At 39.5% G+C, this 27,379-nt stretch overlaps 2 protein-coding genes across 14 annotated transcripts in view; one reads left to right on the top strand and one right to left on the bottom strand.

Annotated features, from left to right (window-relative positions):
* The window catches only part of THUMPD2 (THUMP domain containing 2), a 123,143-nt gene that overhangs the window by 17,312 nt on the left and 78,452 nt on the right, over positions 1-27,379 (bottom strand). For 2 of the 9 annotated variants that reach the window (XM_054547622.2, XM_054547628.2), the window contains exon 11: positions 24,566-24,581. The exons of 4 other annotated variants lie outside the window; for them this stretch is intronic. Coding sequence is in view for 2 of the 5 variants with exons in the window: in XM_054547625.2 (XP_054403600.1) it covers positions 24,497-24,581 (85 nt within the window). In the remaining 3 variants the exon portion in view is untranslated. Of the gene's footprint in view, positions 1-22,789; positions 23,017-23,080; positions 23,169-24,495; positions 24,582-27,379 lie in introns of those variants that run through there. 3 more of the 9 variants (XM_054547625.2, XM_054547624.2, XR_008522161.2) reach the window with 3 other exon arrangements.
* TMEM178A (transmembrane protein 178A) overlaps positions 1-27,379 on the top strand; it is a 58,349-nt gene that overhangs the window by 9,544 nt on the left and 21,426 nt on the right. The gene's annotated exons all lie outside the window — the stretch shown is intronic.

The following is a 27,379-nucleotide window of genomic DNA, read 5'->3' as shown; positions in this document are numbered from 1 at the left end:
TAATTGTCTCTTTACAACAGGTCACTCAAATGCAAACCCACACCATGCTTCCATCTGCCTTGCAAATAAGTACTAACTTGCACTCTTAAGGTCTGTTACAGCAGAACTAGCAGGGTAGGGGCAGTGGTGGATGGGAGGCTATACTAGGCTTGGATCTCTTTTGTCTACATTTCAAGGAATTTTTATTTGGTGTGGGGGATGTGAGCACTTGCTTCACTCAACAATCATCAACAAATGTTAAAAATGATTTTTTTTTTTAAACAGGAGGCTGCTTAGTGAAAAACAGGGGTGTTAAGTCCTCCAGGTCCCATGGGAATGTGCTTTCCCTAACTATACCCAGAGCAGTGAGGAAGGGGGTCTAAGTGAGTGGGGGCAGGCTGCTGGTTAACTTGAGTTTCAACACCTTTTTTTAAGTTCTCACAATTTTGAAAGCTGCTTGCAGTAATATTTACCATTAGAATTTTAAGTATGTGCATCCTGTTAATTATTATTCCATGAGCTATCCTGGAAAAACAACAACATCAATCACGTGTCATATGATTTAAAAATTATGAAACAGATGATCACAGCCACAATTTGACATAGCAGAAGATAAACTGTAGGGTGGGGGGAACAAAAAACTTATAATGGCCAATTGGAACAACTGAACCTATGGCAATTGGAGCTAAGTATCTGTTTTATGCCATTGATACTTAAGAACCATTTATTCCAGGTGATCTAATCCTTAGCATCTAACACATTGTAGGAAAACTTCTCTTGGTATTCAGACAATGGAAGTTTGGTTGAAGGAAGCTACAACTTACAAGTGTTGGAAAAACAAAGAGATAGGCTGAACTAAGGAGTGGCGGGAAAAGCAACAGTGACTGCCAACATGAACGGTTCAATATTGTCTTTTTCTAAGATACTTGAACGTGCATGTTTATAGCAGCACAATTCACAATTGCAGAATCATGGAACCAACCCAAAGGCCCATCAATCAGAGTGGATAAAGAAACTGTGATATACACAATAGAATACTACTCAGCCATAAAAAGGAATGAATTAAGAGTATTTGCAGCAACCTGGATGAGATTGGAGACTATTATTCTACGTGAAGTAACTCAGGAATGGAAAACCAAATGTCGTATGTTCTCACTGATCATTGGGAGCTAAGCTATGAGGATACAAAGGCATAAGAATGATACAATAGACTTTGGGGACTTGGGAGGAAGAGTGGGAGCCGGGTGAGGGATAAAAGACTACAAATATGGTGCAGTGTTTACTGCTCGGGTGCTGGGTGCACTAAAATCTCACAAATCACCACTAAAGGACTTACTCATGTAACAAATACCACCTGTACTCCAATAACTTATGGAAAAAACAAAATAAAAAAAACTAAAAAAATTTGTCATTTTCTTCAGGTGTTTGAAACAAACAAAAAAGACACAAAGAAACTGTTTACTATACAGCAGTACAAGAAAAAATCCAGCCAGAAGATATCCACTGAAGAAGCATCAAAGTCTTGTATTCCTTTCTCTCTATTTTTTTTTCTCAAGGGTTACCTTTTCTTTCTGAAATTCAAGTTGGTAGGAGGAAAATAAGCATACGTAGAATAAAAAATTCATAGAGTTGAAAGGAATTTCAAGCAGTGATTCTTACCTGATTTTTATACTATAATGTGGGTGATAGGTGATTTGCACTTGGGCTACAGACTCCTGTCAATTACCCACAAAACCTGGCATACCAGCTCTATCTAACTGTCTTCATTTCTCTCTGAAACCATATTATCAGAATGCCTGTGAGCAAGGGGGATGCTATTATCAGCATAATCTCAAATGGGTTTTAATTTATGAGACAGAACATATTGCTTGGAAGGAGCAGGCCCTTTGATTTTTGTTTAGAAGATGTAGGGGTGGGGGCTTCATCCAGATCATGCATTTTGAAGTGTCGGGGGTATATGGGGAGCTGAAGGATGGGTGCTCAGTCCCCCAAGGTCATCTCCAGGCACCACCACTGATTTGGAAAATTGGCAGCTGTATAAATAACTCATTACCTACTAGTCCTCTGAACAGGTCCCAACACATCTGATTTGGGAAAGTTAAAAAATAATGACAGGAGAGGTTATAAAAGGGCACAGTTTTGTATGCCATACAAATGTGACAGTTACTGAAATAAATAGGTCTGAGAGCCACTGAGAGGCGTGAGACAGAGTAGTTCCCTGTTCACTTAACCACCGATACAGATGATTCTGCAGTAATATTTTGATGATGCCACGGGGGAAAGTGAGTGTTGCTTACTAATAGGCCCCAGATTGTTAATTTTGGAAATTTGTGGCATGGGTGTTTTTTAGAGCATGTTTTTATTTATAAGTTATCACACAGTTCTTGTTTTCATATTCTTCTGGCTGTATTTACAGGTTAAAATGCCAGACATTTTTTTTTTCCTGGTCAGGTATTCGTCCATACATGTAGTTTTCTGGAGTTGTTATTTATTTCTTAAAAACGATTTTCTTTTTTAGAGACAAGGTTTCATTCTGTTGTCTAGACTGGAGTGCAGTGGTGCGATCATAGTTCGCTGCAGCCCCAAACTCCTGGGCTCAAGTGATTGTCCCACCTCAGCTTCTGGAGTAGCTAGGATTACAGGCATGCTCCACCATGCCTAGCTACTTTTCTTTTTAAATTTTTTTGTAGAAACAGGGTCTTGCTTTGTTGACCAGGCTGGTGTCAAACTCCTGGCCTCAAGCAATCCTCCCACCTTGGCCTTCCAGTGTTGGGATTCTAGTTATTTCTAAACAAGGTCAGATATAGCAGTATTTCTCATTAGATATGAAACATTATAATTTGGGTTGTGGGTGTAATTTTAAAATATGTAGTTGATAAAATGCTTGATAAACATTTATCCACTCACTTGGGTGGGCCTTTAAGTGCCAAATAATAGAATACCCAAATAAAAATGGCTTAGCCTACAAGGAAAATGTATTATCTTGTGTAACAGGACGTTTGGAGAAAGCCTGCATGTGGCTAGTTAATTAAAGAGATTCAATGCTTTTGGGCTTTAGCAGACCCAAGGTAGGCAGTTTTGTCTTGAGCCATGTCTCTACCTGGTCATGACAGTTCTGTGAGTTGCTAGTTGTGAATTCTGTGAGTGAGCTAGGAAATAGAAGAAGCCAGGCCCCTTTTTCCGATGTCTTCTTTTACAATAAATGTAATTTCCCAGAAATCGTCCTGCAGACTTCCCACAGGTCTCATTGGCCAGAATTATGTCACGTGACCATTCTTAAAGCAATCCCCAGCAAGTGGAATGGATCATGATTTTCTTAGACCAATCAAACTTTAGCCCTGGGGCTGGAGAAAGGGCCCAGTCTCCCCAGGAAGCACTTGGCTGGCTGACACCTGAACAAAATCTGGCTTTGGTCAGCCACGGAAGAGGAGTTCCAGAGAGCCACACAAGATAGAGCCTGAAGCAGCAGGTGTGTTCAGGTGGCAGTCCCATCCTGCCTCTGGTCATTCCATAGTAGGAGAGGACTGAGAAGACAACTCAGATTTCCTTCCAGCTTTTCCAGATCTACCACTTTCTCCACATACTGCCCTAATAGACACATGGAAGAGCCCTGAAAGCCCTGTGCTTTTTTTTGAAGAGCTGTTTGAGTCTCTTTAATCTCTAGAGATTCAGAGATTGCATGGTTTGTTCTAAGGAGACTTATTTATAATTGCACTTTTAAAGTGGAAGGTAAAATGTTCAAAATTGTGCATTCTAGGGAATATTAATGTACTCTAAGATCAGAAGGTGCAGTTGCTATGAATTTAATACACATTGGATTGGTGAGCTTGGTGCTTCAGTGCTTCCTAGATGTACAGCCTTTGTCCTCACTCTTGTCCCCATTCCCCCACCCCTGGATGTTCAGTGCCTCCCAAGAAGAGCTTCATGGAGAGCATTTTTCTGAATATCTCCCTTCACCCCTACTCCTCAAACCAGGTTCATTTATAGAATCTGTTCAAGCCAGGCTATGACTTTTTTTAACTTCTTGATTTCTTGGAGGAAAACAACAACAACATATTTCATTTCTATCCTTTGACTGGCAACTGAGTGACCATGATTACAACTTCCCAGTGCATCTATAAATATAACAACTTTGAACAAGGAAATTAGCAAATCACTCCTTGCTATTGCCAGTGTCCTGGTGTGTTGACAGTGGAACGTATTCAAAATTAGAAATTAACCAATTCTAATTTGAAGAAAAGCCACTTAACTCATGTCTGTATTGGGCTTTCATTATCTTTGAAATTTCTGTGAAGAATCATCTGCTTTTGAAATGACAAGCTGGAAGACCTGGGGAGGAAGCAGTTGTTTAGCAGTATATGTTTCTGTGTTTGGAGGAGTGGGATGGACCCTGGTCATCTCAGCAGGAATGTTCAAGTCAAAACCTTTCCAGCAAACCTCAGGTTTCCTGTGCTAGGCTCCTCTTGGACCTCTCATTCGACACCGAGAGACCTATTTATTACAGCTTGATACTTCCTCAGAGCAGGAATTATGAAGCAAGAAAACAATCTGAACTGTTACAGATGGGCTGAGCTAGCAGGATTTTAGCACAGAAGCCTCAGAAGATGGTGTAAAGCCACAAGGTATGTGGGTGGGCATATATTTGGACCACCATATTGCATGCCAACTTGTAGGTTCGACAAGAAAAAGAAAGCAAGCAAGCAGGCAGGAGAGAAAGGAAAGGAGATAGGAAGCCCAAGAAGGAAGGCAGGAAGGAACAGATGAGCAACTATTTGGTGGATCTTCGGGGAACCATCTCTATAGATCTTGTTTCCTTAAATATCCATTAGGTACATTTAGCTTTCTCAAATACAATGTTATGTCTTTCCTTTAACTAAAAATATCGGTTGGGTTCCTTAATAAGTTAAACATAGAAGAACCAAATATCCCAGCAATTCCACTAGTAGGTATATACCCCCAAAAGTTGAAAACAGATACTCAGACAAAACACTGTACATAAATGTTCACAACAGCACTATTTGCAATAGCCAAAATATGGAAACAATCCAAATGTCCATCAACTGATGAATAGATAAGAAAATGTGGTATGTCCATACAAGGGAACATTATTCAGCCATAAAAGGGAATGAACTACTGGCACACGTTACAACATGGATGGACCTTGAAAACACTATGCTCAGTGAAAGAAGCCAGACACCAAAGGCCATAAGTTGTATGATTTTATTTATGAAATATCCAGATTAGGCAAACCCACAGAGACAGAAAACAGGGAGGGGATAATAGGGAGTGACTGCTTAATGGGTAAGTGATTTTCTTTAAGGTTTGTGAAAATGTTCTGGAAATAGATATTGGGAGTGATTGCACAATGTGCTAAATGTCACTAAATCGTACACTTTAGTTAAGATGTAAACAAAAAAAACCCCAAATCTCTGATCATTTCCCACTGCCTACAGCTACAAGTCTGAATTTAGCAGGTCATAAAAAAGCTTTTACCATGTGGCTCCAGCTACCTTTCTGGTTATATACCCAGCTACTTCTGCATGAAATCTGGCATCAAGTCACATAAGACCATTTTCTAGTCCTTCAATACACATGCGCTTTCGTATCTCTGTGTCATTGTGAATACTGCTTCCTCTGCCTGAATACCATCCTCTCTTGTCCATCTGGACAGCATCTACTTTTCCTTGAAAGCTTAGTGCTATTCTTATTTCCTCTCTAGTTTTCCTTGCCTCTGTCCTCAGCCCCTCTCTCATTCCCTGCAGAATTAATTGCTATATTAACTGGGATGCCATTGTACTTTATAAATACCTTTATGATAGCACTTTCTCCATTGTACTGTATGGTTTCCTTGTTAATTTTACATCCTACCTTAAGGCCAGGGATGGATACCATCCAGGTTAGTAATGGGCACATGGCGATCTGCCATAGAATGGTTGTTGAAATTTGCCTTAGATTGATTCAAATCACGGTCATATCTGACCCACTCTCTTCTCACCCACTTCAGTGTTTTTGTTGTTGCTGTTCAATTCAAGGACAGGAGAAGTGAGAATTATTCTCAGTTTTCAAAGACTAAGACACTAATTATTAATCCAAAGAAGATAAGGTACTTGGTGTTAAAAAAAAAGTAGTAATAGTAGTAGATGGGTAAAATGCCAACATTTATTATATACTTTTTTTTGAAGTATTCAAAAAAAATCAGTGTATAACTAACAAAGAGTGCATCTTTACGGAGATTTTCCTCATAAAATGTTCTTAATCCTTAATAGAAGGATTATATCACTATGTAGGTGTTCTTGTCTGTCTACTTATCTCCACAGGAAGTCACTACCTTCAAGAAACTCTTCCTTTGTCTCTGTTCTTTCACAGGACCTAGTAGGGTAGTTTTCAGAAGACGGGAACTCAATATATTGGTCATGCTTCGCCAGGTTCATTCTATGTATGTCCTTTTTCTGTTTTGGTTGATTAAATGTTCTTTTTCCAATAAAACGGTTGCAACTCCAGTTACATACTTTCCTTGATCAGAAAGCAGAATAGCTGGAATGAGTTGCTGCAAGAAAGACTCTTGGTTGCTGTCGTTCATCAGGCTCTTCACTGAACCATTCTGCTGCTGTGTCAGACTTGCTACTAGGGAGGTTCCTGTATGCTGAAAAAAGCCTGGAGAATCACGTGGGGTGCGAGGGTGCTCTTCAGGCTCTTCAAGCAGAGGTGGCTCTTCAAGAGACCGGTGGTTTTACTGGCATTCTGAAGCGATCTTCCTCCTAACAAGTTGATTTTGCAGTTTATTGAGGTGACAGGAGACTGGAGATTTGGGGCGTGTTCTTCACTCTGCTCTTAACTAGCTATATGACCTTGGGCAAGTGACCTTACCTCTTCCGACCTTGATTTTCTCATATGTAAATATGGAGGTTGGATTCGTGTAACCTGTTTGGTCTCTTGTAGCTTTAACCAGCTGTAATTATAAGATGCCTAGAAAACAGCAGCTTAATTAACTCAGCAAAGTGTCAGGATGGGAAAAGGTCACTTCTCTCTAGAAGTGGGTAAACATCAGGACAGCCCAAGTTTAAGGGCCTTTTTCTGTTTTCAAATTGTTCACTCACAGAGTTTTTCTTTGCTCTTTTGAATGTGACATGCTTTCTTATTGCTAATTTTCTTTTTCATTTCCTGAGGGATTCAGAGGAGAAATTGGAACTTTTTTTTATCATTCCAGGAATTCTGTTCTGTTGGAGCAACATTTACCGTTTGGTTAGAAGGACTCAGCTGTATAATTTATAATTTTTTTCTTAGATGATTTCATAGGGAATTGATAATAAGTTATGCCTGGTGTCAGGAACTGGAATTAGAGTTCATAGTAGAGAATGCAAAAGGAGTATACCCTTTAGAAAACTGCTTAGTATAATTTAAATTTTGCCTTAATTGCCCATTTTAAATTTCTTTGAAGAAGTTTTAAAAATATTTTGATGAAAGAAAAAAAACATGTTTTTTTTTTGTTTCAACAGGAAAAACATCCTAGGTTTATCCCTTCTTTGCTTCATGACAGTATTTAATACTCATAATTCATGTGAAGGCAAAGAGAAGTCTATAATTGTGCTTCATTTTATTCAAAAGTTTTAGATAGTGCTTTTTGAATTTAATAATTCTGTGTTAAATACCTGGAAGTTATACTTAATCACTTTAATTTAATTTGTATTATGAATCTTGATTATTCATTTCAATTTCTTCCTTTTTTTTCCTTGAATGTTATTTCTAGGTAGCTTGCCACATATTGCAATTGGGATAATAGTTAATTTTATTCAAAGCCCTATTCAAGAAATTTGAACATGACATGACTTTCTGTGACCCCCAATTTCCTCCTTTATACTGAAGAAAGGACATATCTAGGTAAACTTCTTTAGTCATACGTGGCAATGATTATAATGGCAGATCTGCTACTCAACCTCTGATGCTTGATAGGACCTGTTTTTACTTAAATCCTTCCACACAAAGCAGACATTAGGTAGACACGCCAAGAGATCTGTGTCATCTCCGTTGGGGTCAGGCTGATTCTTATTGAGAGAGCCACGGTGTGACTTCCAGAAGACAGAATGTATATGATCTAAGGTATTGAGCATACCGCCTCATGTTTGCCCTGTCATAAGCATTTTGATCATTTGGAAGACTTAAAAGATTAAGAGGAGAAAAATGAAAGTGTTCAATATAGCTTAATAGAACTGTACTGGACAGTGATGGGAAAGAGGGAGAGAGAGACACCTCCGTGGATGAGGACCATCACATATTGGTCTTCGAATTGGTGTCTTGATTTGAAAATATGTTTCTTAGAATTTTTTTTTTATTCTGTTGGGATTTTTGTTTGTTTGTTTCATTCTACTAACAGTCACACTAGGGAAGAGGCTTACAAAATCCATGGGAGATTATGAACTAGAAAACTGAAATTACTCTGTAGTAGCCATATGATGAGTGCATTAGTCATGGAATAAAAGAAAAAGCACCTTAAATTTACACAGCAACTTTCTCTCACATAACTCAGAGCAGTTTTTACAAAGGGAGAAAGGAGGCATGTTTCCTGACTAAGCGTATATGATCAGGAGAATAACATTGGAACTGCTGGTAGTTATCACCTGTCTACAGTGGAGATGGTGTTCATGTACTCCAGTGGGGGAGGAATAGGAACCCTGAGAACCAGGAGCTGTAGGCCTGGTCTTGGCTCTTCCTGCTCCCTGTGGGACATTGGCAAGTCATTTCAACTTCTCTAGACCTCAGTTTCTCATTTTAAAAGTGAAGGGTCAGACTTCATGCTTTCTAACAGTTTACCTTATTATTATATTTTATGACTTACTTGGAGCATCAGGAAGTACAGAATGAGTTTTCCAAATAGCTAAAACCTACCTCTCTGTGCATCAAAACTTGTATTTATCTAACTGGATGAATATATTCATTCAGTGCATCATGCACATGTCTGCCTTCTGAAACAGCGCTAATTTTAACTTTTGCTTAATGACTCAAGGTTATCAGTGTGAACTATGATGTAATGCCTAGATTCCCATAGGGAATGCAGAGGTTTGTAGAACTATTTGCCTTAAAACTAAATGATGCAGTTTACTATGTTTTTTTTTTTTTAAAGATTGTGCTTGTTTTGATTTTTTAAAATGCTTATTGCCTTGCTAAATATCGTATCCTTCTGCTTCTGTTGTCTGCCTCTGTCTGTCCCTTTGAATATTCCACTTTGCTGCTTCTGCTGGACCAGGAACCGGGGGCCATAGAGGAAGCAAGTAGATACTAGGTCTGAAGTTAGGGCAAATAGTTCCCAGGTGATGTTTCAGGAGGTACTCCTGCTAGTGAAGCCTTTGGGACTTTATTGCCCCTGCCTGGGGCCTTTGAGATATTTTTCTGTGTTCTAATGAGTGACCCTTAATAAGTACAGTATCAAGGTATATGGCATTTCCTATTTAGAGAATGATGTAAATTTTGTGGCTCTCCTTCCTAGAGGAGAAAATGAGGATGAAAGCAGGGCAAGAGTTGCATAGCCAAAGGACCTCAAGAGGGCTCAGAAATATAAAGGGGTCACAGGGTCTGTGAAAGTGTCCAGATGACTGACAGGTGTGAGCAGATCTCATTTGTGGGGCATCCCACACAATTCTCCTCTTCACAGCCTGGGCTTTCCAGCCAGTCTCTAACATGACAGCCCATCACCACCTCCTCAAGATAAAGCAGATACAGGGGGATGGTAGTGGCAAAGGTTGAATTAGGACCCATGGACGCAGAACTTCTAGTTAATTGTTATTCTATTGATCTTCAGGACTACTTGCAGTAGATTAAGAAAATTTAAATTGGTTATTCATTTTTTCTGTATTTACAGGCAAATGCCACTTTATTAGCTTGCAAAATACGGTATCGTCCATTTCAGCATAAATCTGGACACTGACTAATTTGCACTTGTTTAATCTGCAAGGCTGGCAATTTTGGGAAGCCTCCTACCTCCTCCATCGTCCCTCCCCATAGTCTCACCTCACCCATCCAGCAAAGCCGAGAATGTTATTTTAGGCTATGGAAGCCATGGTAAAAATACCACTGGGTTTCTCTAAGCTTTTCTGAAGTTTTAAAAGAAATAAATAAAAATAAGGCCAGTCTCACATGGGGCTCTCCATTGCTGCATTTTCTGGGCACCCACGGAAGAGAAGTAACATGCCCTGCAATCGGATCTGGTGCTGTTCCGGGACACAGCTTCCCTGTCCAGGATGTGGATGGGAGCTTATCCCAGGCAGGATAGAGCCTGGAGAGTCTAATATATGCAGCTGTAATTTCACCTAAGACTGGGTTTTTGTAGTTCTTGAGAGTGATACGGAAGTGTGGGAAAAAGCCACGAGGTGATCAGCAATTAGGGAAATAGGGCTGTATGCCACCTATTTTGGCACTGGAGTTAAGTATGCCACAATCGTGTACCACTTGCATTAGCTTTTCCCTTCCTTTTAACACAATCAGTACGGATGAGGATGGGCACAGTGTGCAAGCAACTTCTGCTTTCTTCCCTTCTAGTATCAGCCCCCTCCTGACTTCTAGAAAAATACTGACGTACTTGAGATCAGGCTTCTGGAATTACAGTTCCTGTAGCAGTGGATGTAGCCTGCCTTATTTATTGAAGGCTTTGGATTGACTTCTTTATTGATTTGGGCTGATAATCATGCAGTCTGTTGGGCTGTTCCTAATTATTTTGGTTATCTTAATTATTGAATTGTGTATGATCTGTTCTGTTCAAGTAACTTTTCAGCAAAAATAATTGAACCAGCTGAAGAGTGCATGCATCTACCTAGTTCTGATCTGCTTCTGCCTCTAGCCTTTTGTGTCATGTTAAATGAATCATTTTGCTTCCATGTTTTTTATTTTCTCCTCTGTGAACATAGAATGATATTTATCTTGTGGTTTAAGATTTAGGGTCGCTAAATATCAGGTGCTATCAAAATGTAAATTATTGCTATCAGTTTGATCGGGCCATTCATGCTGACTTCATGGAGTTTAAATCTTTTTTTTTCTGATTATGAACTTTCATATATACATGCTTATTGTGATAAATGCAGAAAACTGTAAAGAAGGAAAAAAATAATCTGTTATCCTGCCAGTTAGTTATATAAACCTGTTAAAAGATTTGTTTTCATTCAGTCTTTATGCTAATGTATACACAAACATATTATTTGAGATACTGTGAAATATACTGCTTTGTATCGAGCATTAAGCCCCATAATTTTCCAGTTTTGATCATTTTTAATATCTGCAAAGTATTTTAATGTGTGGATGCATAGCCACCTATTCCCATATGTCCTCATATCCCTTTCTTACCCAACTGACAGAACCATCTATCTAAAATAAACTTGATCATATCACTTCCTTGCTTAAATCCTTCTGCAGCTCCCGATAACTTACTGGATGGAACCTTGTTACATGGGGGAGGGAGCTCTTCCCCCCGGTCCCTGTCGACCTTTCCTCTTAGCTCTTTATTTCTCATCACTCTCCCTCTCATGCTTTTTGCTCCAGCAATACTGAACCTCCTGTCAGTTCCTATAAACAACCCTGTCCCCCACACCTTTGCTTTTGCTGTTCCTCTGTCTAGAACAGCCATTTACTCCCCCCAGTGCCAGTCACACATGCCCCTGGACCCGGCTGACTCTGACATAGGAAGGATTCTCCAACCTCTTCTCACTGGAACCTTTTTCTCTTGGCAGTTTTGTTTTGGCCTGTTTATATTTCCATCCCTTATATTACTGCCAGACCCTCTAATCTGTTCTTCATGCAGGGGCCAGAGTAAAATGTTTTTTGCTTGTTTTAAAAAATCAGTTCTGATCATGCCTTTTCCTAGTTTATAATCTCTGGTGACTTCCATTGGGGTTCCCAATAGAGAGCAAGTCTCAGCCCAGCCTTCATTCCCTCCATGGTCTAGCCGCCTCCTTTCTTTCTAGCAACTTTTTCCATGATGCCCCCTTACTCTCCGCAGCCCAGGCCTGCAGGTCTTCCTGTTCAGGAGTGAGCTGCTCTCTCACCACAAAACCCTGTGCATGCTCTTCCTTCTGCCCTAAAGGATCATCTTGCTTATCCTGGGGATGTCGGCCCTCTTCCTGTTAGGCTCAGGCACCCTGTTCTATGATTTCAGAACACTCAGTACTTCTCCTTTATGTCAGAGTTGTAATTTGACATCTCTTTGTGCTAGTCTTTCAGTAATGCCCCTGTCCTTCTCTAGACTCTAAGCTCTGTGAGGGTAGGGCTTTTGTTTGTTTTCATTCATTTTATAGGTGGGATTGAACTGAGTGAAAATTACAGGGTCTAATAGGTGAGGCTCTTCAGTAAATCGGGCTAGATCTAAGACTAGTTAAGTTAGATGTGACCAAGTAAGGTAAGGCAGGAAGCATGGATGAAAGGTGGTCGTGCATAAGAAGTGCCTGGTCTCTTATACTACTTGGAATTCCAATGAGATAAACATTATCAGCCCTATTTTACACATTAACTAAGACTCAGAGACTTACTTTGCTGCAGGTAGAAAGCTAGCTAATGGGTAGTAGGACCATGATTATTAAGCCAAACTCCAGGATAGGGAGGCTGTGTAGAATGAAGAACATGCCAGGCCGTCTCTGAGGAAGTGACAACCTCCTGGTCTGCAGTTTGTAAAGCTTGTGTTTGTTGGTGTGTCTCAGGAAGTATTTTGGCTTACTGTGGGTCTGAAACCAGCCAGGCTGTGAAGTGGGGCATCCAGAAGCAGGGAGCGCTGAAGCTGATTTCAGCCCTGCACATTCGTGTCTTGGTGATTAGTGGTGCTCTCTGAGACCTTTTGCATTGCTCTACACACATGGGGGCAGCTGCTGGCCACGGTGCCAGTCCTCAGAGAGCACTCTACTGAGCCCTGAGCAGGAAGTCACCAGGTGCTCAGACTTTGGAAAATTCATGTACTTCTGAACCCTGCAGGGAAACAGAGGTGGGCTTTCTACTCCTAGCCCAGGGCTCTTTAGTTACCCTTGAGGAGTGGCGAGGACTGTGGGATGCCCTAGAATAGTGGCTCTCCAGCCCCAGGCTTGGAATATCAAACAAAGGCACAACAGAAGTGTTCTGGTAAAAGGGAATAATCCATAAAGGATGTTGCCAGAGAGTTTTTAAAAATGTCTTCAGAATTCTCTTAAATTAGGTTTTTCTTTTAATTACCTACTTATCCTTCAGAAACTTGGAACAGCCCCATTTCTTATCAACATATTCCTGTCAATTTTGCACAGGCACCAGCTTATGGTGCCGAGGGTGATGCTTAAGTACAAGGCAGCTGGAATGTTTTCCCCTTGGGTTGAGGGGAGTGATAGGAATGCTGATGTGCTGCAGCTCTGGGCTACGGATGGTGGCTGGTGGCAGAGGGGAGAGCCTGAGTGCAGTAGGCAGTAGCGTCTGGGGGCAGGATGGGGAGAAGATGGCAGGGGGCAGAGCTGTGAATGACAGAGTGAGTGGGGGCTGGGTGCTAACCTCTGATTTTGGTGTTCCTCTAAACTCCTCCTATTCACTGATTCTTAGCAGTGAATTCCCAAATAGCTGATTTAAGGGATGCTTAGGAAAACTGCCTAATGGCACTTTTTTTCCTCTTGCCTGGTTGGCTATGTCATCATGCTGCTTGACATAAAATTAGGGCTGGAAATGTTTTGGGGGCCTGAGATGTAGGCTAAAATGTGGCAGAGTATATGTGCACGCATGCATGTGTGTGTGTGTGTGTGTGTGTGTGTGTATTATGAGATGCAGTGAGTAGGGTAGTAAGGTACAGGTCTGGACTGTTTGCAAGTTGTCTCACCCTCTCCTTGTTGTCCAGCCAGGAAATCTGTATGTCCTTGTCAGGATTAGATGTGATAAGGATGGGTGGTAAACAGAAAGAGGATCATACCTCCCCTTCATGCTGTCGTCAGAACTGGACCAGATGTCCATTTATATTTTAGGGTCAAGCACCTGATAGTTATTTGGACTGTTTGAACTATGTGGGGTGGGTGGGTACGTTCAGGTAGCAGGAAGTATAAGGAATTCAGTTTAGAAGGTGCAACTGTGGGGATGGGCCCCCTTTCCCCACTCATAGAGAGATTTCTGTCTGGAGATGTCAGTTCCACTTGGTCAAAAGGAGGTTTTCCCTTTCCATCCTCACCAGGTATTGAACTCCTAACTCCCACTCCTGATGTGGGGCTCATGCATGTCTAGGGCTCTGAGGTTACAGAGAGGTGGAGTCACTTCCCCGCATGTCCCCCGTTTCCTGCACCTTTTTCTTGCTTCCTAGTCACTTCTGTGCCCCTTTTCATGGTTTTCCTCAGCTCCAGTCAGGTGTTCAGGCACCTGAAAACCAAGCAGGGAAAGGAGCTTTTCTATGCAGAGCTTGATATAGGGATTTCCTTGAGTCTGTTTCTGCTTCAGTGTGGGTAGAAGGCAGCATCAAGGTATCAGTGTGAAAGCAAAGGTGATGGAAATGTACAGATTGATATGATAAAAGCAATGCCATGTGTCAACACAGGCCTGCCTGCTCTGTCCTTGTTCACTTGAAAGGGTTAACTGGGCATGATCAGATGTAGTCATAGTGATTCTTAACTGACAAAGTCTGTTTAGATATCTAAGAACTGATTTTGGAGGCAGATGCAAATTCAATCCCATCTATGTCACTTGTTAGCTGTGGGACTTTACGCAGATTATTTAACTTCTGTCAGCCTCGATATCCTTCTCTGTAAAACAGAGGTAACAACAGAACCTATCAGATGAGGGAAATGTCAGTAAAGCTCTCAGCACAGAGCCTGACATATAGTATACTTTTACTAAGTTATTATCAGTCCTGTTTAATTATGTGGCCTTTGGCAGGCCACTTAAGCACCCTATGCCTTGTTTTCCTTATTTGTAAAAGAGGAAGAATGTCTTCCTTAGGTAACTAACAAGGATGTATGAGAAGGCACTTTGAACAAAGCATAACATGCTATATAATCAATAAAAGCAGGATTATCATTTTCCTAGAACTACACTAAAGCAATTCTGGTGGTCTCAAAAGTGTGCTTATCTGGCTGCAGACTTGGGTCGTGATTTAGAGATGCCCGTGGAGCTGCTGGAGGAACTAGACACATGGGAAATAGTGATAAAAGCTGCTAAAGACAGAGGGCCCTGCCCTGACTGTCACTTCCTGCTGCTGCCACTAATGGCTTTGGGATTTGGCTTCTTCCTACCATGAGGCTCTTGCCACTGGAAGGTGGCGAGTGCCATCCTCAGCTCTTGTTGGAACATCTAATTGATAACACATCTAATTTGTACACTTTATTGCCCCTTTCCTTCTTTGACTCTGGTACTAACCAGGCTATCTAAGTGTAAGAGGGTGGGCTGAAAAAGTAAAAGGAAATGCAATTCAGACTTTTCAGTCTTTGCTTTATCATTGCTTAACTTTGATTATTGCTTAGAAAAAGTTGAAAATATTGTTCATAATCAGTTCAATAGTTTTTTGAAATTGATTTCAATAATCTGTAAAAATTCAGAAATACAACTCTATCAGTTAACAAGCCAGCTATAGAACAGATTCTCTTTGTAGATCCTGAAGTCCAGCTTGAAAGGGGCTCCTAGTTTCCACTTATCTTGCTATGTATCTATAACATATCCCATCACAAATCCAGCAGCCCATCTGGTAAAGGGGACATGAGAACATTGTTCATGGTATCAAATATGTTTAAATTTTTTTCACACTCTGAGCAGAGCTATTGCCCTTGTCTATATTTTCATAAATTAGCTGTACCAAATGCCACTTTCCTATTCACCATATACAGTAGTAATTAGTCAATTCAGCTTGATCCAGAGTTCATTTTCATAAAGGGAACAAACTTTTGAAAGTGTAGCTCAATACGCAGGATTCTATCAAGACACCTGGAAGGGACCAGCAGTGTATTGTTTTTAAGGATAATTTGCTCTGGAACACTGCCAACCCATGCTAAAATGTGCAGCCTTTCTCCAGTAAGTTGCTCTTTTCTGAGTATTTGGGAAATTGATAAAGCCATTAATGTTTATGGATCATCATGTGGCAAGTGGGAGATCTCTTCCTCCCCTTTTCCCTCCCCATTTCAGAGTTCTAGTTTAGTTTCATTTTGTTAGTTTTTAGTTTTTGTGGCACCATATTCTAGACTCAGAAAGTAGATCATCTGTCTAAAAGGCATGTGCTAAATGAATGTTTGTTGAATGAATGAGTGAAAGAAAGAGTAAATAAAATGATTGACTTTTCAATGCAAAAGGTAATGATTGACATGGAAACAGAATGGTGGTTGCTAGGAGCTAGAGAGGAGCAAATAAGGAGTTTTTATTTAATGTGTACAGAGTTTTTGTTTTCAAGATGAAAAGAGCTCTGGAGCTGGATGGTGGTGACGGGTGCACAACAATATGAATGTATTTAATCCACAGAACTGTACACTTAAAAGTGGTTAAGAAACAGTGATGTTAGCAAATGAAAGAATAGGAGGTTCCAACCCTCAAAGCCACACAAAAACATTGATTTTGACAATTATCCATGTTAAGAATACCCCTGTGGTAACTCAGGAGTCCAGTGGAGAGATTCTAGAACCCCATTTGAGAAAAAAATCTGAGAATAGATACCTTTAAGAGGATAATAAGAACAGTTTCACTTCACCTGTGTCACATCTCTCTTGAGGTGGCACAGCTCAATGCCAAGAGAGACCACCTTGGCCTATGATTTTTCCAGTGGGGTAAAGAGAGAGTGCAGTGACTATCTGATTTCCACAGCCTCATAGGACGTTGTCCAAGATGGTCGCTTCTGCCTTGCCCCACCCCTAGATCACTAAGGGGAATGGCATGTTTGAATAGTCCAGGGGAAGCTAGGAGCAGAGAAGAGAGGCAGGAGCTCACAAAAACCATTGCATAGATCTCAAAATCTGGCCATAGATCCTATTAACTGACTGTGAACTCCATCAAGGGGCCCACCCATGAACCCCATGGGATGCCTCACCTGCAGTCATGTGCTCCCACAACTGGCTGTCATGTGCCCCCAGCTATCTGTGTATATCCCTAAGTGGTGTACACAAGCTTCTGAGATGGTATGTGCATGCTCTTTCAGACAGCACGTGAATATCAGCACCTAGCTCAACTCTGGGATGCAGAGAAGGTGTACAAATGTGAACAGTTCAGGATACTGCCCTGGGGAAGGTAAAGGGCAGTGCCCTCAAGTGTTGATTAAGTAAAGGCCAGTGCCCTAAGGTGGAATTGAGAGAAGGCCAACAATACTAAGATGCCCCCACTGCCTGCAAGAGAGAACGAAAGAAGTGGGGCAGGTATGTCCATAAATATGAAGATCATTCTCTCCCTATATCAGTCAGTAAAGACAGGAGGAGGAGACTGCTTCTTCAAATGTGAAAACAGCAACACAAGCCTTCAAGGAAAATGAAGAATCAAGGAAACTTAACACTACTAAAGGAAAAAAATAAAGTCCCAGCAGTTGACCCCAAAGAGGTGAATATCTATGAATTACCTGATAGAGAATTCAAAATAGTTGTCTTAAAGAAGCTCAGTAAACTACAAGAGAACAGAGACAACTAAATGAAATCAGGAATACAATATTGAACAAAATGATAAGTTCAGTAGAGATAAAAATCATACAAAGAACCGAACAAATTCTGAAGCTGAAGATACAGTGCTAAACTAAAAATTCTACAGAGAGCCTCAATAACAGACTCAATCAAACAGAAGAAAGAATCAGTGAACTTGAAAACAGGTCAATTGAAGTGATTCAGTAAGAGGGAGAAACAAACAAACAAAAGAATGAAAAAGTGAAGAATGTATCTGTGACATACGGGATAGTATCAGACAAAATTCCAGAAGGAGCAAAGAAAGAAGAAAGGGACAGAAAGCGTATTTAAAGAAATAGTGACAGAAAACTTCCCAAATCTGAGGAGGGCAGTGAACATCCAGATCCACAATGCTCAAAGAACCCTTAATAGGCTGAACATCAAGAGATCTTCTCTGAGACATATCATAATCTAACTGTTGAAAGTCAAAGACAAAGAGAATTTTGAAAGTAGCAAAAGGGAATCCTCATAAGGCTACCAGTGGATTTCTCAGCAGACTCCTGCAGGCCAGGAAAGCATGGGGCAATATATTCAAAGTGCTGAAAGAAAAAAAAACCTGGCAACTAAGAATACTTTTTAGAGTGCCTGTTGTTAAAACAAAACAAAACAAAAGATAAGCGTTGGCAAGCATATGGAGAAAAGAGAACCCTGGTACACTGTTAGTGGGAATATAAGTTGGTACAACCATTATAGAAAACAATATGGAGGTTCCTTAAAATATTAAAAATAAAACTACCATATGACCTGGCAATCCCACTTCTGGGTATTTATCCAAGGGGATTAAAATCAGGATCTCGAAGAAATGTCTACACTCCCATGTTCTTTACAGCATTATTCACAGTAGCCAAATATTCACAATAGCCAAGAAGCAACCTAAAGGTCCATCTACAGATGAATGGATAAAGGAAAATTTTTATATATACATATATAAAACATTTATATACATATATAAAACATTTTCTTTATCCTTTCATCTGTAGATGGACCTTTAGGTTGCTTCTTGGCTAAAGCATATACACATATATAATGGAATATTATTTAGGTTGCTTCTTGGCTAAAGAATATATAGATATACATATATATGTATATAATGGAATATTTAATTCAGCCTTAAAAAAGAAGGAAATGCTGCCATATGTGACATGAATGGACCTGGAAGACATTATGCTAAGTGAAATAAGCCAGTTACAGAAAGACAAATACTGCATGATCTCACTTATATGTGGAATATTCAAACTCATAAAAGCAGAGAATAGAATGGTGGTTACCAGAGGGTAGAATGGTGATAACCAGGCACAGGGGGAATGGGAAGATAGATGTTGGTCAAGGAGTACAAAGTTTCAGCTATGCAAGATGCATAGATTCTGGAGATTTATTTACAGCATGGTGGATAGATAACAATATTGTATTATAGACTTGAAATTTGCTAAGAGGGCACAACTTAAGTGTTCTCACTACACACACCCACAAAAGGTAACTATGTGGTGTGATGGATATATTAATTAGCTTGATTGTGGTGATTATTTCACAGTATATACAGGTATTAAATCATCAAGTTTTGTACCTTCAATATATACAATAAAAATGGCTAAGATGGTAGATTTTATGTTATGTGTATTTTACCACAATAAGAAAAATTGGAGAAAAAAAGATAGTGATTGATAGTTGGCCACTTTTTTTTTTATCCTAAATGCTGGAGATGAGGATGAAATTACAAGTACTATAGTCCCTAGGTCACACTTTACTGGTCCTGCCTATAAAGGGGGAGGGGAGAGGGAGTAGATGGACATTAACAGTTATTAAGCATCAATTATGGGCTAGGCACTGTGTTAGGACAGTATATATGTATTAGCTCATTTGATCCTCAAGACAATAATGTGAGATTGTGTGATCACCTGTTTCGCAAATGAAGAAATATAGGCTCAGAATAGTCAAGTTGATTGCTCTAAGTCACACAGCAGGTCCTGAAAGCCAGTATTCTAGTTTATACTTTTGCATGATGCTTCTTACATACACACATTTAAGGCAGAAAAAATACATTTCCAAATTTCTCTTAACATTTGAAAGCACGCAGGCTTAATTAACCTTATAATTTAAAGTTACATTCATTGATGTTCACTCTAAAAAAAAAGTCATCAGGAGGCTGAGGCAGGAGAATGGCTTGAACCCGGGAGGCAGAGCTTGCAGTGAGCCGAGACCATGCCACTGCACTCCAGCCTGGGCAACAGAACGAGACTCTGTCTCAAAAACAAAAACAAAAACAAGAACGAAAACAAAAACAAAAAACAACAACAACAAAAGTCATACTGGAGAGTGAAGAAAGCTGAGGTTTGCTTCCCACCCTGTTTGGATGCTTTTCTGAATCCAAGAGATTTTAAGTTCAGGTTTGTAAAAACAATAGCATTAGACCCATGTACTATTAAGACAACTTTTGTGTTCTGACTACATTGATCTTTCTGAGGTATGTTGTGACTAGAGCAAAAGTAACCAGTAGTGACTATTAGCCTGTTTTTGTAACATGGGGTCCCATGTGGAAAGGAAAATCTCACAGTGTGTTCCACATGAGCATCCACTTGAATTGATGGCTGTATTCAGTTTCACATGAGACAATGACTCCGGGAACAAGGTACTGGATGGGTGTCAGGTCTTGCCTGTGTCTGCTTTCTCTCTAATGGCATAATCAGGTCCCTTTCCTCCTGAGTTGGAGAGAAAAGAATAGTGTCTCTACATTGTGGTTCTCTTGTCTCCTGCTAGAGAGGGAAGAAAAAGGAAAGAAGAGGAGAGCAGGGAGGGAGGATCCTCTGTAAGCCACATAAAATTATATCTTCTCTTTAGTCTTGAGTCGTAAATACCATACCTGCCACATCAGATAAGTCACCAGCTGTATGCCAAGATGGTTCTGAGAAGCTGAGAATCTCTGATTTTAAATTTTAAAATACTACATTACTTTTTATTATAGATACAATATAATAACTACATTAAAGGAGATTTAAAAATTAATTCAGCAAGCCAGTGGTCAGCCTAACCCAATGACAGATTCCACTGTTGCACAAGATCATGCCTTTTTGAACACTATTATTTCTGGTTTACTCCTCAGCCACCTTTTTTTTTTTTTTTTTTTTTTTAACGTCTGTGATGATGTTTACTATCTCTGAAATGGGCTGAATCTGTCTGACTTGTCATTGAACTCTCCCTCTTTGGCCCCTAGAGATAATGTGTTTGCAGTTCAAGGAACTCACCTGAATCTTACTTTTAAGTCTTGCCTGGATTTGTTCAGATAAAAAAAGTAGCAATAGTAGTAATAATAATAATAATTAAAGCTAACACTAATAATATTATATTATTATTTCATTTAATCCTCCTTTTAGATAGATGAACTGTCATTGTCTATGTATTGGTGCTCAGAGAGGTTAAATAACTTGCCAAGGGCTCACAGATAGTGAATAGTGAAGCCAAAATGCAAATCCAGCCTGTCTTGCTCCAGAGAGAATATAGAGTGAACACAGATAAAATTTCTTAGTTACCAAGAAGTTGAGTCTCCATTAATAATAAGAAACAATTATGGCAGAACCAGATATAGTATGTGGTAGATAGAGGATCTAAACAAAGAATAACCTCACACCTGTCAGGCCCTTTCTATATCAAACATTCTTGCTCTCAGTTGCTTTTACTTTGGTTGGAGTCTTACTCATTTTCATCTAGTAACCTCCCCTCTCCAGGATGGAAGCCACATGAGACTATTGAGCGTTTGAAATGACGCTTGTCTGAAAAGAGATGTGCTATAAGTAGAAGATATCAGATTTAGATTTTGAAGACTTAGTATGAAAAAAGTATATAAAATATCTCATTAGCAACTTTCAAAGTATCGATTGCATGTTAAATTTAAAAATACTAAAATTAATCTCACCTATTTTTTAATATGACCATTAGAACATTTAAAATTCTTACAATTTGCATTATATTTCTACCGGACAGAGCTGCTTAGATTTACTAATTAGTAATCTTTCTAATTAGTAAATTAGAATTAGTAAATTAGAAAGTAAATTACTTTCTAAGTAAAGATACTAATTAGTATCTTTCTCCTTTCAGTTCTGTAGACCTGATGAAAGGTTTGTCCTCAAGAGCTTTACCTTTGGGACTGGTTTAGCCATTTGAGGCTCTAAAAGTCAGTGGTAAGCCCCTAAACTTATGGTATTTAGTTTATTTATTTTAACAAGTTTAACTGTTTATACCCAATACAGGAGGTGATAAGGAAAGCATTTTCGTCTGTCTGCTTTAGCCCCTGCTTTGCTCTGAAATTAAATCTCTGACCAGAACATGGCTGCTACCCTGTCCTATGACCGCATGATTGATTTTTCTTTTCAAACTGAGACGTGTGCTGGGGAAATAATTCTTTATTTTTCTGCTCAAGGGCCAGCTGAAGAATTCCAAGTTGTCTTTGAAATGTTTAGGAAATGGTGTAGCCTGTTGTTAACTCTTTCTGCTAGAGAAACTTAAGCATTAGTTGTACTGCTATTGTCATCAACTGTTTCAGACATATCTCTTAAATGTTGTATATCCAGAAAAAAGTCACAGCCTCCCTGCTTAAGGAACTTGGGACATTAATGAAGAGGCAGACTTTCTGATCTATTAGGCAGTGACAAAGACCAGTAATCAAGAGTGAGATGGTGAGGCTCAGTCTCTAACTTCAACATAGAGCCAGCAAAGAGAGTGAGCTATGTGGTCTGCAGTGTTTGCGGTAGGCTTTTCGAAGGCAGTGAGCCTGGAGGGATTAGTAATTTCTGGACTGTTCTAAAGTTAGTGATGTAGGCTAGGATGGTCACAGAATGGGCATGATGTTGCCAGGGGACAATTTGGGGAGGGAGGGAGGGAAGTAGCCCCTGGGAACCAGTCACAGGTAAGTGTAAGTGAAGTTGGAGGTAGGGATAGATGATAGGGGTCTAGAGTCTGAATTTGATTCAGGGGGAACCTAATTGTATGTTCCTCGACAGAGCCAGTCTGTGAAAACCCCAGTCTTATGTTCTGAGGGACCGCGTGTGATTTTCGCATCTTCTGTTTGTCAGTGTGGAAGTTGATACAATGGCAAATCATTAGAACATTGAAATAAACAATTATATAGTACTTATATGTGTCAGACACTTTATTTTTAAATAAATACATAATTTTAAAACAAATACATAATTATATCATAGCAAGTGAAACTGTTCCTCGCTTATAGTAATCAATTTAAAGCCACATATTAAGTTAATGATACTGTAAAAGGCAGGTAGATGTAACAAAAATCTTAAAGGTTTTCATATTGCATTTTACTGATGGGCAACTGAGACTCCGGAGGCCTCAAAACTTCACACAGCAGATTTATCTAGCAGTGGCATGCACGGCAGGTTGAGGGTTGAGCAAGGAGGTCAGTTAACAAATTCTTCAGGAGTGAGGTGATGGGAGTCTTGTTCTGAAGCAGCGAGAACGGAGAGGAAACATGAGAGCTGTTGGTTGGGCCATTTTTCAGGCAGCTGTTGCCATGTGTCTGTTTATTTCTCTGTACACTTGGGTTAATCTGTGATGACCATTTAAGGTGCAGACTCCTGGTGTGTGGCAGTGGTTCTGTATGGAGAATTGGGCGGGTGCCAAGAGGGAATTCATAATCCAACGCTGACATTATGGAGTGCTTACAGTGGGCCACACATCCTATGCTAAGTCCTGAATTACCTCTTTCATTCCTCACCGTAACTCTTTTACAGACGAGGGAACCAAGGCTCAGTGAGCTTCAGTAATTTGCCACAAGTCACACAACTAGGATTCAAACCCAAGTCTGTCTGACCACAAGGTCTTTAACCATCATGTATACTGCCCGCCTCATTACTGATTGATAGTAATGACTGTTTATAGCATCTTTCTCATGTTTCTCCCTCATTTAACCTTGAGTAGGGGTTTCTATGACTTAGCTTGGAACTCAGTATTGGAAACAACAGAAATTCACCAGGCAAAAAGCTCCATTTTTAACCCCCTGTGCAACATACTTATGTATCTTATTCTATGGTTTATATCATCATTAAAGTGGCTCTACTTGGCCCTTTAAGAAGCTAATTAATCACTAAATATAAACCACAACTTGTTCTTTTCAATCCTCTGCATGTTTCTTCCCCCCATTGTGTGATGCCATCTGGTGCTATGAGCTCATGGTTTTTGTGTTCCTTTTCAGAGAGCCAGATTCATTGCTCTCTAAACCCAGAAAGCCAGTTAATTTCAAAGTTTGCATGTATGACTTTGAAAAAATTGGAATCTAATGCCTCCTTGTGGATTTTAACAGTATAAATTATTCCTTAACATAACACTGCATGGAACTTCTGTCTTTACCACCATCTATGTATATATATATGCTTGTCTTTTTATCAAAAAGACCTAATTTGTCTTTGGTTGCTTGATTTGTTCTGTCAAGCAACTAAAGGTCTTTTCCTGTAAGATTTTTGTGGTTTCATTTTGTCAATTTAATGTGTGTGCTGTAGGGAGCCAAATCTTAATAATACTGCTTTCCTCTTCAAATCTATCTGACTTTCTGCTATGACAGTGGAACAAGTGTTTAAGAACAAGGACATAAAACAGCTAATGGCAGGTCTCTGACACTGCTGCTGAGCTGTCTTTCATTCCCACTTTCTCTTCTAATTCTGCCTGAAGTCTCTAATCATCTTCCAAGGGAGTGGAACACCTGGACCATAGAACATTTTCTTGCAAACTCAGCTGTGGAGCTATGGGCCTGCTACCAGACCCCCACTCTTTGGAGTCCTTGAGTACTACTTGTTACTGTCAGCCCAGATCTCATCATTTTCCCTACCATCTTTCTCTTCTCATTTCAGAATTCTTGGCACATTAAATTTAGCCTGAGAGCCCCATGGAGAAGGAAAGGCGATTTGGTGATGTGTGCACTACTTACCTCATTCCTGGCACATGCAGAGGAAGCAGGAGAACCCTGGGCCAGCTGCCACCTCCTTCCTGTTACTCTTCTTGCCCACTGGGATCCTGCCCATTACAAGCAAGGAACAGAGGAGGAGATGGGTCTTGATTATATTTGCAGTGATTTAAAAGGGACCACACATTTCCCTAGCACAGAAGCTGTTCTAAGGCCAGCTCTTGTGAGTCTGAGAAAATAGTTTCTCCCCACTTCACACCCTCTCTCCAGCATTAAGCAGCTTCTGTAAGATGCAGGTAGGATGAAGCCACTGAGTCAGCCATGTAGCCAATCCAATCTCCTTCAATTAAGAATCAGCTTTGTTTCCAAAAGAGCATATGTTGGTTCTAAACTGGAAAGATTGTTTTTTATTTCAAATTGACAGTACATGTAGTAACTCTAGCTTAACTATCCACAAAATTAAGATGCATGTCTAGAAAACTAAGGACTGTTAACTTTTCTGAGTAATAGTATTTAATATATAAAGTTTGGGTAACAGCATTTATGTTAAAGCTTGGTTACAACCGAGTAATAGCCTCAGGCTAGTTACTTAACTCTCTGAGCTTCAGATTTTTTTACCCATTTAGTGTAGTTAATAATACCTTTATATTTAGCTCACAGGGTTGTTGATGAGTAGCAAATGGATTTTGTCAAATACTTTTTCCACATCTTTGAGATGATCAGGTGGTTTCTGACCTTTATTCTGTTGATATGGTATATTGTATTAATTGATTTTAATATATTGAAACAATCTTGCATTCCTGAGATAAATCTCACTGGGTCATGATGTACAACTCTTTTCAGATGTTGCTGAATTCAGTTTGCTAATATTTTGCTAGGGAATTTTGCATATCTATTCATTAGGAATAGTATGTAATTTCCTTTTCTTGTGGTGTCTTTGGTTTTTCATATCAGGGTAATAATGGCCTCATAGAAAGAAGTAGGAAGTTTCATTCATTTTCTATTTTTTTTTGTTTTGTTTTGAAGAGTCTATGAAGGGTTGTTAATTCTTCCTTAAACACTGGTTAAATTTACCAGTGAAGCCATCTGGTCATGGACTTTTCTTTGTGGCAAGTTTTTACTAAGTTAATTACTGAGTCAATTTCTTTACTTGTTATAGATGTGTTCAGATTTTCTGTTTTTTCTTGAGTCAGTCTTGGAGTTTTATATTTCTAGGTATATGCCATTTTATCTGTTTTATCTAATTTGTTGGCATGTAATTTTTCACTGTTCTCTTAAGCTTCTCTATATTTCTCTAAGATTGTTAGTAATAGCCTCTGTTTCATTCCTGATTTTTTTTTTTTTTTTTTTTGAGACAGAATCTTGCTGCGTTGCCCATGCTGGAGTGCAGTGGCACCATCTTGGCTCACTGCAACCTCCGCCTCCCAGGTTCCAACAATCTTTGTGCCTCAGCCTCCTGAGTAGGTGGGATTACAGACATGTGCCACCATGCCCAGCTAATTTTTTGTACTTTCAGTAGAGACGGGGTTTTCCTCTGTTGGCCAGGCTGGTCTTGAACTCCTGGCCTCAAGTGATCCATTTGCTTCAGCCTCCCAAAGTGCTGGGATTATGGGCATAACCAAATTTTGGTTTTGTTTACTTTCTCAATTTTTAATTCTTTATTTTATGTATTTCCACCCTAGTTTTGTAATCTCTTTCCTTAGTGTGCTCTTCTTTTTCTAGTTTTTTAGGGTGGAGAGTTAGCATACTGGTTTGAGATCTTTTTGTTTTTGTTTTTGTTTTGAGACAGTCTCACTCTGTCACCCAGGCTGGAGCGCAGTGGCACAATCTCAGCTCACTGCAACCTACATCTCCTGGGCTTAAGCAATCCTCTCACCTCAGCCTCCTGAGTAGCTAGGACTACAGGTGTGTGCCATCATGCCTGGCCAATTTTGTTTATTTTTTGTAGAGATAGGGTCTCACTATGTTGCCCAGGCCGGTCCTCAACTCCTGGGTTCAAGTGACCCTCCCACCTCAGCTTCTCAAGGGTTGGGATTACAGGCATGAGCTACTGTGCCAGGCGAGATCTTTTTTCAATGTAGGGATTTACAGCTATAAATGTCCCTCAAAATTATTGCTTTAGCTGCATCACATAAATTTTGGTATGTTGTAATTTTGTTTTTATTAATTTCAAAATGTTTTCTAATTTACTCTAGTGATTTCTTCTTTGCCTTATTGGTTATTTAGGAGTGTATTACTTAATTTCCACAAATTTGTGAATTTCCAAAATTTTATTTTATTATTTATTTCTAATTTCATTGCATTGTGGTGAGAGAACTTACTTTGTATGACTTTAATGTTTTTAAATTTATTGAAATTTATTTTATTGCCTACATATGGTCTATCCTAGAGAATATTCTATGTGCACTTGAGAAGAATGTGTATTTTGCTGTTGTTGGATGGAGTGTTCATAGATGTCTCTTGTATCTTGTTGGTTTATAATGTTGTTCAAGTCTTCTGTTTTTTGTTGATCTTCTGCCTAGTTGTTTTACTATTATTGAAAGAGAAGTATTGATGTCTCCAACTATTATTGTTGAATTGTCTATTTCTCCCTTCAATTCTGTCAGTTTTTGGTATTGCATGTATTTTGGGCCTCTATTGGTCAGTATATATTTATGACTGCTATATCTTCTTGATGGATAGACCCATTTATCATTATAAAATATCTTTTTTTCTCTCTAGTAACAATTTTTGTCTTAAATTCTGTTTTGTCTGGTATTAGTATAGCCATTTCATCTGTCTTTCAGTTACGGTTTTCATGGTGTATCTTTTTCCATCCTTTAAAATTTCAACCTATTTGTGTCTTTGAATTTAAACTGTGTCTCTTGTAGATGTCATGTAGTTGGATTATGTTGTTTTATCTACAATG

This window comes from Pongo abelii, chromosome 12, assembly GCF_028885655.2.
Source record: "Pongo abelii isolate AG06213 chromosome 12, NHGRI_mPonAbe1-v2.0_pri, whole genome shotgun sequence".
Taxonomy (NCBI): domain Eukaryota; kingdom Metazoa; phylum Chordata; class Mammalia; order Primates; family Hominidae; genus Pongo; species Pongo abelii.
Note: the sequence above shows the minus strand (reverse complement) of the source record. Positions and strands in the feature narration are given on the sequence as shown.